The sequence below is a fragment of the Mustela lutreola genome, chromosome 14 (assembly GCF_030435805.1).
Source record: "Mustela lutreola isolate mMusLut2 chromosome 14, mMusLut2.pri, whole genome shotgun sequence".
In the NCBI taxonomy this organism is placed as follows: Eukaryota; Metazoa; Chordata; class Mammalia; order Carnivora; family Mustelidae; genus Mustela; species Mustela lutreola.
Window position 1 is genome coordinate 5,829,871 of NC_081303.1, and position 12,170 is coordinate 5,842,040.

Below are 12,170 nucleotides of genomic sequence, written 5' to 3' on the forward strand. Positions count from 1 at the left end.
CATCTGTCAGTCCCACCCCCCGCTTCCTCTTAAAGCTGCTCCCCTTCTATATTCAACTCTGAAAATTCCAGGCCTATTGTCCTAGTCCTTGGACTTTACTCACTGTAGTCCTAGATATGTGCCCTGTTTTCTTTTTTTGGTGCAAAGATTCAATTTAGAAATCTCTCCCTTCAGACGTCAGTGGACTACAAGAAATTACTGCAACTGCTCCCTCCATCCATGTGAAGGTCACTAGGAGACTAAGATGACCTTCGAAAACACCTCTGAATTCCTAGGGAAAAGCAAGCCTAAGCTACCGTTCTCACGTCCCAGTGGGCTTCTGCGGACCACTCCAGGACGGAGAGCCGAGGCCCACAGCACCCTGCTCTCCCCCATGACGGCCCTACAGGCCCCAGAAAGGGAGCACAGTCGCTCCAAGGGCATCAGATAACATAACCCGGCCCTAAATGCTCAACATGATTTATAAGGGAAAGAAGAAAGTTGGCTTCAGGACAAAACTTTTTGTTTAAATGAGCAATGTCAGACTATATCCTTTCAGGCCCAAATAATTTGCGCAGGACGGCGCTCAGAGGAAATATTCTGGTAGCTGACCCTGTTCATTTTAGGTATGGTACAAGCGCTTCCGGTCCAACACCCACAGATAAGCCAGGCAACCGCAGGCTGATGTCAGGGAGAAGCCCGTGGCGGGGTGTCGGTGGCGCCCTGACCCCAGGCTAGAGAGCTCTTGGAACAGGAGACAGTAGCGGCAAGAGGAGGGGTGTCTGGGGAACCCGAAGAGGCTGTCACTGGAGGCGCCAAGTGGTCCTTGGGGCCCCCCATTACCTGGGCTCTCCCCTCAGGTCAGTTGCCCTCCGCTGCCGCCTCCGCCTCGCATTCCTTGGGCGCCTCCCCGCCTCCTGGAAGCTCGCTCTCGATCTCCCACAGGACGTCATCTTCGTCTTCCAAGTTGCTGGAGATGTGGCACTTCCTGAAGCCCTGGACGATGGACTCACTGGAGATGCTGTTCCAGGCGACCATGACCCACTCCAGGAAGAGACCCAGGGGCGGCTTCTTGGCGTTGCCCGTGGGGCTGAGCGCCAGGTTGCCGGCCAGCAGCCAGTTGGAGTACTGGGCCCGGACGCTGTCGTTGAGCGGCTTGTAGACCACCACGTCCAGCACCTGCAGCTGCGAGGTCAGGCCGCCGGGGATGATCACCATGTCGGTGTTCATGCTCTCCATGGAGCTCTTGACCGAGTCGGTGGCGTGGCCGCGGAAGCCGTTGACGATGAGCATCCCGCGCTGCTTGGGCGCCGCGCCCGTCCGCCGCCGCCACACCACCTCCAGCCAGTCCTGCATCAGGTCCTCCGTCATCCAGCCGTAGCGGTGGCAGCGGATTTCCATCCCGCTCGGGAACTTGCCGGGCGGGATGTACGTGCCCCGCAGGATGATGTAGGGCGGCAGCTTCCGCCCGTCCGCCAAGACCCCCAGCATGGCCGTGATCTTGAGCTTCTCCCTGCCGGGCGTCTTGACCAGCACCGGCTTCTCGCCCTGGTTGTCCACCGTGACACGCGACGGCACCTCGAGGCAGATGGGCGTCTCGTCGGCGTTGCCCATCTGGGCCACCTGGTAGTCATGCGCCCTGCGCAGCGCCAGCACGCTCCGCTGGTAGGTGACGAGCTTCTCCGTCAGGTCCTCGGGCAGCTGCTGCGGCACCGGCACCTTGTGTCGCAGGGACAGGTCGTACCGCCGCATCATGCGCCGGCACCAGCCCAGGCTGGCCTTGAAGCCCTTCTCCGGAATGTTCATCTCCTGCGCGATCTCCAGGGCCTTCAGCTGCATCGCCTCGCGGGTGATGGGGTCGCCCTTGGCCTGCATGTACCTGACGTACTCGGCCACTCGCTGGTCCACCAGGGCGAAGCGGCCGTTCTTGGGGCCGCGGAAGGCGCGGCGCATGGCGTGCGCGTTCTGCAGCTGCGGCTTCACCTTGCGCCAGTCGCGGACGTTCTTCTCCAGCACCCCGAACTGCTTGGCCGCCTGGCAGTTGTTGGTGCTCTCGGCGAACTCCACCACCATGAGCTTGAAGCCCGCGTCGTAGCTGCGCCGCATGCCCCGGCTGAACTGGAACTTGCCGGCGAGGTCGTCCGCCGAGAGCTCGCAGCCCGGGAAGCCCATGGCCATGTAGAAGGGGTAGCCCTCGCTCCACTCGGGCAGCTCCGTGAGGTCGCGGGGCAGCCGCAGGCCCAGCCCGTCCAGGGGCTGGGGCTGGGGAAACTGCGAGGCGGCGCTCACGGGACCTGCCCAGTCCGCGGCCTTGACCTCCGACTCCTCGGGTTCTGCAGACAAACGGGGAGGGGCAGAGAGCACAGCACTTAGCAGGACCTCCGGCCTATCCCCGGCATGGGGTCGATGCCGGGAAGGTCTTAGCCTGAGGGTCACCCGAACAGTAACTCTAAAACAGACAGCATCCCTAAGCCCTTCCTCATCTGCCAATTCCCGGACGACCAGAAGCGAATACATCCAGGTCGGTGGGCTCGAAAGGGCCAGAGTCGGGAACTGAATACAGGTACCCAACGTGGGTCACGCCATTAGCTGTTTTGTGGGCCATGTTTGGGTCCAAATACTTTTTTGTTTCTGAAAAACCGAATATAACCCACACACCATAATACAATACAGAATTTAGATGCATCATGGTCCGATTCACACCCCTTAAACCAAGAAAACCTACAGCAAAACCATACTTAGCACAGTTAAGCCTCTAAGGCAGAAAACTAGTTCCTTCCCACCAACGTCAGAACTGGGTTTCACTGTATGTGTCTATTTAGAAGGTGGTCACAGAAACCAAATAGTGCTTGGGAAAATTATCCTTTCTCACCAAAACTCAGATGCCACCTGTTGCAAGACACACCATTAAAAAGGGGGGAAAATGCCATTAATTCTAACAGGCGTTCTTAATTTCAGAGATATTAACAAAGTGGCGGCAGAGGAATGTCTTAGAATCAATGAACTATGGCATTTTAGACTCTTAGCTAGAGAGAGGTGAGTAAAACCACTGGCTGCTCGAAACCTGTCTTTACCAACTACTACCCTCCTAGCTACAGCGCCTGACAAAGGACCGTGAGCGTCTCAGACACACTTGCTCACATATGTACTGCATCTGCTCCTGCTTTTCCTACCCAAGGTGGAATGGACCAGAAACCAGGGGAGGTTAACGCTGGCCACGTGCTTTGTGACATTATCCTCCTTGGTCTTCAGAGGTACGTGCTGCACTGCCAAGGGGACCTCCTTCACCCAGGACGTGCTCTGGGCCACACGCCAGAAGCTTCTAGGTGCTTCCTGCACGCTGCACACTGCCATTGTTATCCACAGTGCACAGAGGAAGAAACGGAGGCTCAGAGAGGTGAATGAAGTGGCCTAAGGTCACGCAGCACTGGCAAGAAGATTCTAAAATCCCAAAGCCCATCATCTTCCTGCCTCATAACCCTGCCTTACTCTCAAACACCCACACCACGTATATGGAAAGAAACTCCAGCTTCACCGTGTTCCCACTGGACGGACGCTGGAGTGCTTTAGCTGTACCTGCCAAAGGTCCTCCTTGGAGCTGCCACTCGTCAGAATTCTGAGACTCCTCGTCCCCTTCCAACCGAGTGATCATGTCTGGCTTAGGGAATGGGAATTCTGTTTACAGGAAATAAAACAGGCAACAGCTGTGTGTTACTGTCTCACAGCACCGCCGAAACAAGTATTTTATAATACTTGAGGAATACCCTCCCATGCACAAGCCGTTCTCGATGTGGAAATGTACAAAAGATGGGGGAAAGGGGCTCAGGGGTATTTAAAGAAAAGATGTGATAGGAAGTATGTCTGTCCAAGGGAACTGATGGATCTCTGCTGGCGAGGGCTGGTCCCAGCAACAACAACAAAACGAACCGCGTGGAGTGGGGAAGTGGGCGGACGAACATTCTGGAACATATATGCGCGGACTAGGCAATGTCCCCAGCTGGCTCCGTTCTTATTACATGGCTTATGAATGCTGGAGGGAAGGAGTCTTTGGGAGCACGTTCCCAAGGGGCTGAGGCCTGACAGGGCAGTAAGGAGACCAGCCTTCCCTCCTAAGGAATCTATGAAACACAGGCCCAGACCTGTGCTGACATTTCCGAGGTCTGGTCTTGTCTTTTTTTTTTTTTTTTTTTAAGTTTTAGTTATTTATTTGAGAGACAGAGCACATGTGCACGTGGTACATGGTACAGGGGCAGAGGGCCAGGGAGAGAAAGAGACAGAGGCAGACAGAGAGAGAGAGAAAACTAAGCAGGTACCGCACTGAGCACAGAGCCTGATGCGGGGCTCTGATCTCACGAGCCTGAGAGCATGCCCTGAGCTGAAATCAAGAGTTGATGCTTAACCGACCGAGCTGCCCAGAGGCCCCAGGTTATGACGTTTTAATGTGAATGCCTGGGTTGAATAAGCAGAGTTCGGAGAGCCGGCACAAGTTGCTGGGTAGAAGGACACAATATTTATATCCTGCCTACATCAAAAACAGGAAATTAAATGGGCAGAGGCACTGAGGAGACAGAGTCCACGTTCAGGAGAAAGGGATGTCGGACACACCAGAGAAGAGACATGGGAACAACTCTCTGGGCTCCGAGCTTCCAGGAGACAAAGGAAAACAAAGCTTTACCCAGGGACAGGACAGTTTCATAATTCATCCTCATGACTTCCCGGTAGAGGGCCTTCTGTTGCTCGGTCAAAACTTCCCACTCCTCATCGGAAAAATATATGGCCACCTCATCGAATAGGGCGGGCACCTGAAACAGGGAACAGGCCTTTCTCAACAACTAATAGGCACATGCAGATACAGACTCACATACCTTCATTTCACAGGGGAGGGGCCGTGACCTGTGGGACATGCTCTGTCCACACTTGCTAGGCTACTAGAGGCAAAACAAGCACACGGCCCAGGTCTCATGGGCCCTGCCGAGTGTCTACTACTGCCTCGGTCCACAGATCAGGAGAGCAGCACCTCGAGAAGAAAAGCTTCCCAGCACTGATCACCAGATCACCAGGCTGGGACACATGCGGCAGGGACAGCTGATCCCAGCTCAGCCCCCACTGCAGGCCCCGGAGCAACTGCCCCAAACCCCCTGAGTCAACCCCCCACCAATGCAACAGGCCCAGCCAGCCCCTGCCTTCCTGGAGTCGGCAGATCCCTGGCCCAGGGTTGGAGTGTGGAGGTGTTCCTGCACCCCGTTCTCCTTTCCAGGGGCACCAGCCCTACCATTTGACTCAGAACCCAAAGCCCAGGAGGAGCCAGTGAGCGAGAAGGCCTCATTTGGCCTTTTCTAATCTCCAAGAGCACGAGTAGGAGGCAAGAAGAGCTAATTAGAGCTTAAATTTATGTAATGAGATACTGGAGCAAACTGGTTTGCTTTCATGCCTAGACCTTCCGCAGAAAGCCCTAAGGACAGAGAAGGCTGCTCTACTCCTCTCCCCACTGCCCCCGCCCCAGCGGTGGGAATGGGCACTGGCCCCCAAGGGCAGCCGGGCCGCCAACCCAGCGGCCTCTCGTCCACTCAGCTGTGCGCTCTTCTTTTTATCGTGCTGTGCCTTTCAGCCACTCAAAGTCCTACTCTGAAGTTCATCATGTCAGCGGTAAAGAAATCACTGGGTTTCAGGCTGGTTCCTTTGTATTGTGGCTTTCAAAGCTATTCCCCAAGGCTGAGTCCAGAGCTTGAGTGATTATGAGACCGTTTTTCATCAGCTTAGAAAATTAGTGTCTGCACAGCCTGTAGCTTCTTTGGGTGTCCAGCCCTCAGTCATTTGGACACTGGCATTTCTCCTTACTCCCAAAGTCCACGTCCCCCCTTCCCACTCCCAGGGCACCCTCTATGTAGGGAGCACTTCCTAGGACAGGCCCTGTAACTGCTTCATCTGTTTTCTCCAACAACCCCATTTAATCCGGGAGGAAATGGGTTCAGAGAGGCCCTGTTGTCAGTCACAGTCACACAGCCAATGAACGGCAGCACTAGGTCTGGACCGAGCACTCTCTGGGTTCCAGGCTCCAGACCCTACAAAGCAAAGTGGCCTCCCCGGTGACCAGCTCTCCACTCTGTTCCACCTCCGCGCACAGCGGGACTCCATGCCTGCAGGTCCCAAGCAAAACACACCCTGACCTTTCAGGTCCCTGCACGTGGCTCTCCCCCCGCCCCCGGGCTCCGAGGTCTTCCCCACTCCCGGCCTGGCTAACACCCAAGCAAGCCCGCCCTGCCCCGGGCTGTGTGCCCACCTACACGTTCCCGTGGCGCTCTGAGCTCAACAGCAGGGCGGCCCTCATCACAACGCAGAGTTCTTCCGGGTCCCGTGTCCGCTTCTCCCGCTGGAACACAAGTTCGCTCAGCGCAAACCTATGCCCACCCCATCTCCCCACACTTAGGACACTTCTTGTAGATCGCGATCACTGAACAATGTGTTTGTGATTTAAGCAAACAATATCCGATTTTCCCTTCTCTTGTTCCACTCAGAACGGCTTCAAAGAATTATGAAATGTTGTCTGTCACACAACCTAGCCTCCTCTTTGAAGTACGCGTGAAATACTAGAAGGGAAAAGGGCTCGGATCGCTGGGTCTTCCTCGGGCTTCATCGGTCTGGAAAGCCAGGCAGCCGGGACTTTCCCACCCCGCCCCTTCCCATTCCCCAGGCTCCGGGACAACTCTCTCGTTGGCCTCTTCTCTCCCTAGGAAATTCCAGATCCAGGCCATACCTATTTATAGTCCTCCTCCCTGTGCTGATGGAACGGGACACAGGACTGGCTAAGCCTGTCATTTCGGAGGGTCTAGCGATACTCACAAAGGTAACCTGTCCCCGGCCTGGTAAGAACATCAGGAGCCCTGAAGCCCCGAGAAGGTAGCTGGAGGCTGGCTGGGGCCAGATTCATGTCCTCATACAACTGATGCCCAGAGGCTCTTCAAACAAGCCCACATTATGCTCCAGAGACACACAGTACCGTGGCTGGACAGTCCCTTCACAGCGAGCCTCTGTGAGAACGGGGCGAGCCTTCAGCCAGGCCCCGTGGCGCAGCCTCCCTTCTCCCCAGAGGCTTTTCATCGGGCTGAGCACAGCAGAAGGTAAACAGGGCCGGCCCTGGGCAACACTCAGAAATCAGGCAGCCTGTGTCCAACGCCCAGACACCCTTTCCGGCCTCCCAGGTAGGGACCCTCAATCCCTGTCCCCTTCCCTCTCCTCAGAACAGCAGGACACCTCAGACACGTTCTCTCCTTCGGCTGTGTGCGGCCCTGCTCTGCCGGCAAGCTGGCGTCCAGTGCCCCTCCAGGGGTCACCGTCAGGCAGCACGGAGACGCCACACAGCCTCGCTGAGGACGCGGCAGAACCACGCAGCGAAGGTGGCAGGGAGCTCAGGGCCAAGGGCTGTGACCGGTGCACAGGGAGAGGGTCTGCTGGACACCGGGCACCAGGGGCAGTCCCTCTTACACGTTTAAGTATCTTATGGAATCCTTTACATAACATAAAGAAATGGGACCCACTACCCTACCTTTATGGTGAGGAAGCAGCTGCTCTGTACCTGGCTGGCAGTCACCAAGTTAGAGTCTGATCCCAAAGCCCAGGCTTCTCAGCAGGCCACTGAGTCGCGGGAGCTGCTCCCAACTCTGCCCACAAGCTTTCCTCTTGGGGCTCCTGCTCGGGCCTCCTTGTGTCTGGAGTGCAGGCCTCCTCCCTTTCCTTGGCCACTGCTACTCAATTCATGAAAGATTTTTTCCTTTTCTCTCCTTGAAACTCCAAGTCTCCTATGAAATGTTATCCTAATACATAGCACAGGTCTTACATCGGAAAGGCTTTTATTGATCGCCCTAACCCCACTCTCTACAACCCAACTACCTATCTAAGGAAGATTCATTTCCTTTCTCTCCCTCGTTTAATACCCTAACGCCAGGTTGTCAGCCTCAGCACTGATGGCTGACGGGGGGCTGTCCTGCACACTATAGGTGTTCAGCAGTGTCCCTGGTCTCTCCCTAGCAGCTGACCCAAGTCACGAGAGCCCAAAATGTCTTCAAATATTGCCAGATGTCCCCAGGAGGGGGCAGGTCTGGGAGTCAAGCTACCCACTGCTCAAGAAGGCATGCCTGCCTTCTGCTGAGAGCCTCTTGAGTTCTCCAGCCCGAGTGAGGCCCCATCCACGCTACCTAGATGTTCTGGGTTGGCCGATTAAGCCTTAAAGCCCAAGGATTCTCCTGCCTTGAGGTCTCACTCCAGGCTAGATGGGACTGACTCCTGTCCTCCCAAGTCTCCCCGGCCATGGGGGAGCAGAACCAGGGAGGAGGCTGGGACAGGCAGAGAGAACACCACAAAAAGACAAGGGCAGTGCGGCCTAGACAGCCAGACAATGAGCCCAGGGCCTGGTGCTGTATTGTTTTTCTTTTCTTTTTTGATTGAGGTATAACGTACACACAACAAAATGCACTACTTTTAAGGGTCCAGCTCAAGAGGCATTTTTAAGACCAAATACCAGTGCACATGTGTATCCCTGGGGCAGAGTAGATAACCCCTCTGCTCCCCAGTTCTCCTGTGTGGGAGAGGAGCCAAACTGGACATTTGGGAGGACTAGGATTCTAGGAATACAGATCTCTTACTGGAAACAAAGAATATAGTGGCTACTGATAACGTTGACATATAAAACTAAGCAGGGAAAAGGAATGTCAATTTGTTGCATGTTTAAGATTTTCACCGTTTGTGGGCGCCTGGGTGGCTCAGTGGGTTGGGCCGCTGCCTTCGGCTCAGGTCATGATCTCGGGGTCCTGGGATCGAGTCCCACATCGGGCTCTCTGCTCGGCGGGGAGCCTGCTTCCTCCTCTCTCTCTGCCTGCCTCTCTGCCTACTTGTGATCTCTATCTGTCAAATAAATAAATAAAATCTTAAAAAAAAAAAAAAAAAAAAAAAAAAAGATTTTCACCGTTTGTGCCCAAACGGCATGATGTCTAGTATGTACTGTGAATAACCACACCCAAGCATAACAATAAACACCCATTACACCTACATTTCCCCCCTGAAATGTCCAGAAGCTCCCATGGCACAAGGCCACAGACGCGCTGCGCCACAACTGAGACCTGCCACAGGCGGGCCAGCTGGGGTTAGGATGGACTGTGCTGCATTCACTTTTTTCTAAATTCACTCTAATTCTACCACACTCTTCTGGAAATGCAGCTCCCCTGTGCATGCTATCACGAGCGGCGGTCACAGAGAACCAACTGGCCTCCCGTCCCGAAGCTCTCTGCATGTCAGCTCAACATCCCAAGTCTTGTTTCAAAGGGGTCCCTTCCACCAGCAGCAGACTCTCTCCTTCCCAAACTCAGTCAGGTTCCTTGAGCCCTCTTCTCCGCCAGGCCACCATGCGGGCTCCCCAGCCTGCCCAGCCCGGCCTTTAGCAAGAATCCCCCTATTCTTGATATCTCCCCTGAGTAACTTTCCGTCCACTGACCCCTCCGCTCTGGCTCCTTGGCTAGAAATCCCCGCTGGTCTCACTGTATTCCGTGTTGAGCCCCAGCTCTCTTTCCTACTGCAACAGTCTTGACACCTATCGCAACAGTCCTGAATAGCCTTCTTTATCATCTTCACAAGCGTCAGGATAATTTTTTTCTTTACCAGAGATCAGCAAGCCCGGCAGTTCAGTACCTGGTTTGCACCATGCCTGGCACTGAGCAGGATACAGGGGACTCAGGGGGAACAGCAGAGAGATCAGCTCTCTGCCTCTTGGATTTCCAATCCGAATGATGATAAGAGACCATTCCTATAACCGGCTCTTCCATTCTCCACAGTGCCTTTTAAAGCCACAGGACTGTTTTCTCAGGAATGCAAACATACCGGGCTGGGCTGGGCTATTTTTACTTCCTATGCCTGCCTTACGAGGAGACTTAAAACAAGCCTGGCTCCCAGGCCTGCTTCTCTCCTCCCAGCTGTGCGGACCCCACACCTTCTCACTTACCCATCCACCCTCGGAGCAGATCCGGACTTTCTGCATATCTGTGGGGCCATCCTCCAGGTCCCGGCTCTGAATCTCTTCTTCCTCTTCTTCTTCTTTTAGGGTCAGATTGAGAGTGTAGGCTGTGGACTCCATGTCTGCAAGATTCAGTTGAGAAAAATCAAGGCGCTGGTGTGAACTCTTCAAAACCCAGGATGGGGGTGGCTTAGTGTGCACAAACCTCTCAGCCCCGAGCCCTGTTCAGGCTGGAGGGAGGGAAGGAATGGAGTCAGGCCTGGAGAGGAAGGGATTTAGGAAAAGCACCAGGAAGCTGGAAGGTGACATATTTAATTATGAGAAGAGGGGCTGCAGGCAGATAGCACAGCCGACTGCCTTCAGATAGTTAAAAAAGCTACCTGTGGAAGAGACCAGACTGGTTCTGTAGAGACCCAGGGGCAGAACAGGCCGGTGGGTAAACATTCCTGGAAGAGGTTTTTCAAGAGTGCTGTGAACGATGGAACTTTCTCACAGCCGGCGCCGCTCAGACATGAAATCAGTGGCAGGAAAGGGGACACCCACCAAGGTGTCTGGATCCAGATAGGACACTTCCTCAACCAGGTGTGTCTACGGGCCAGATTAGCATCAGGAGGGTTGGTGGGCCCGGGATACCCATCACCTGGGCTTTCCAAAGCCAAAGATTCTGCCGTGAGCTGGTGCAGAAAACAGTCATTCTGCCCGAGACTCAGTGACACGTAGCGCGGTGTGTGCCTGGATCCCCAAGAAGGTGCAGCTTATCTGCTACCCCGCCCCCCCCCGCCCCCCAGGGAAATGCCTCTGGGCCGCAAACACTCTCAGGCCAGAACAGCAGGCCAGTACAAAGGGCCGCGCTCCTGCCCTCTAGGGGCGCGGGCAATTGCTAGGTGTGAGTGAGCGTGCATCCTGGGGGCCCGCAGCCAACCCGGCTTCCAAAGAAAAGAGGCCTCCAGAGTTCCAAGTGTGCTTTTTCGAGATTTCCAAACAGGACGGGCGAACGCGACGGGTCTGGGGCAAGCGGACCGGGTTTCAGGTCTCCGGAGCTGGGGCCCGAACTTGGCCGCGGCCTCCCCCGCCCGCTCCTGGGCAAGAGGTGGGGGCAGAGGTGACACCGCCCGGCAGCGGCGGTGTGCCCCTCGCGAGGCGCCCGCGGCCGGGGCCGCCGCCCACCCGCCCACGGCCCCCGCGCCCCGCCCGCGGCCGCCGCGCCCCCGGGCGCGCTCGGATTTCTCCAGCCATCTTGTCCCATTTCCCTTTCTCCCGGGTCCCGCGCCGGGAGCGCCCCCGCCGCCCCCGCCTCCCGCCGCGGCCCAGCCCTCCTCCCCGCCCGGGCCCCCTCCCCGCCCTGGCGCACCTGCCGGGCGGCGGGAGCCGGCGCCGCCTGCCACCCGGGCGGGCCCGCAACAAAGACGGTGGCGGCCGCCGCCGCTGCAGCCTCGCGCCCCCGCCCCCGCCGCCGCCGCCGAGCCGCCCCGGAGTCGCGGGAAGGGCCCCGCCACCCCGGGCCTCCCGCCCGCCCGCCGCCCGCGCGCACTCACCGGGCGGCCGGGGCGCGGGGCCGCGGCCGCGGGGGGAGACGCCGAGGGCTCCGGCCCCGCTGTCACAGCGCCATCCCCGCCGCCTCTCCGGCTTCCCGTGCGAGCGGCCCCCTCGGGAGGGAGCGGGGAGGACACGTGGTGGGAGGAGGAGGGTCCGGCCGCGAGCTGAGGGTGTTGGGAGCGAGGGGAGGAGCGCGGCTGATGTCAGCGGCCGCGGCGGCGCGGGGGGACGGCGCCCGCGGCCGCTCCGGACCCTCCTCCCCGCGCAGCTTCCGGCCGCTCGGCGCGTCGCGGAGCTCCGGGCCGAGCGCCCGACCCTCGCCGCGTCTCCCGCGGACCGGCCTGCGCCGCCGCGCCCGCCGCGCCCGCCGCGCCCGCCGCGCTCTCGGTTCCCCCCCCGCCCCCACCCCCACCCCGCGCGCCGTCGGCTTCCGCGCGCCGTGTGCGCCCTCGGCGGCGGGAGGCCGCGGGGCCCGGGCTTCTGCTCTCGCCGGCTGTGAGGCGCCCGCCGGGTCCTCCGGGGCTGCGGGAGCGCCCGAGGCGCCGGCGCCGAGCTTCCCGGGGGGCCTCGGGAAGGGCGGACCCGCGAGGGGTGGGGCGGCCGAGGAGGGGGTCGGGGCCTTCGAGGAAGCCCGGCGGGCCGCGGGCCGGCGCGG

At 57.8% G+C, this 12,170-nt stretch overlaps 1 protein-coding gene across 3 annotated transcripts; it reads right to left on the reverse strand.

Moving 5' to 3' along the window:
* Positions 1 to 485: 485 nt before the first annotated feature.
* Positions 486 to 11,643, reverse strand: POGK (pogo transposable element derived with KRAB domain). 3 transcript variants are annotated; one of them, XM_059147163.1, is made up of 5 exons: positions 11,515 to 11,643; positions 9,968 to 10,101; positions 4,655 to 4,781; positions 3,556 to 3,654; positions 486 to 2,312 (listed from the first exon to the last, which is right to left on the reverse strand). In XM_059147163.1, the coding sequence occupies exons 2-5, from the start codon at positions 10,097 to 10,099 to the stop codon at positions 841 to 843; spliced, it is 1,830 nt and encodes a 609-aa protein (XP_059003146.1). In that variant the 5' UTR covers positions 10,100 to 10,101; positions 11,515 to 11,643; the 3' UTR covers positions 486 to 840. The 3 variants fall into 3 exon arrangements, with proteins under 3 accessions (XP_059003146.1, XP_059003147.1, XP_059003145.1); XM_059147164.1 differs by lacking the exon at positions 11,515 to 11,643 and adding an exon at positions 11,331 to 11,416; XM_059147162.1 differs by lacking the exon at positions 11,515 to 11,643 and adding an exon at positions 10,360 to 10,737.
* Between the last annotated feature and the right edge of the window lie 527 nt (positions 11,644 to 12,170).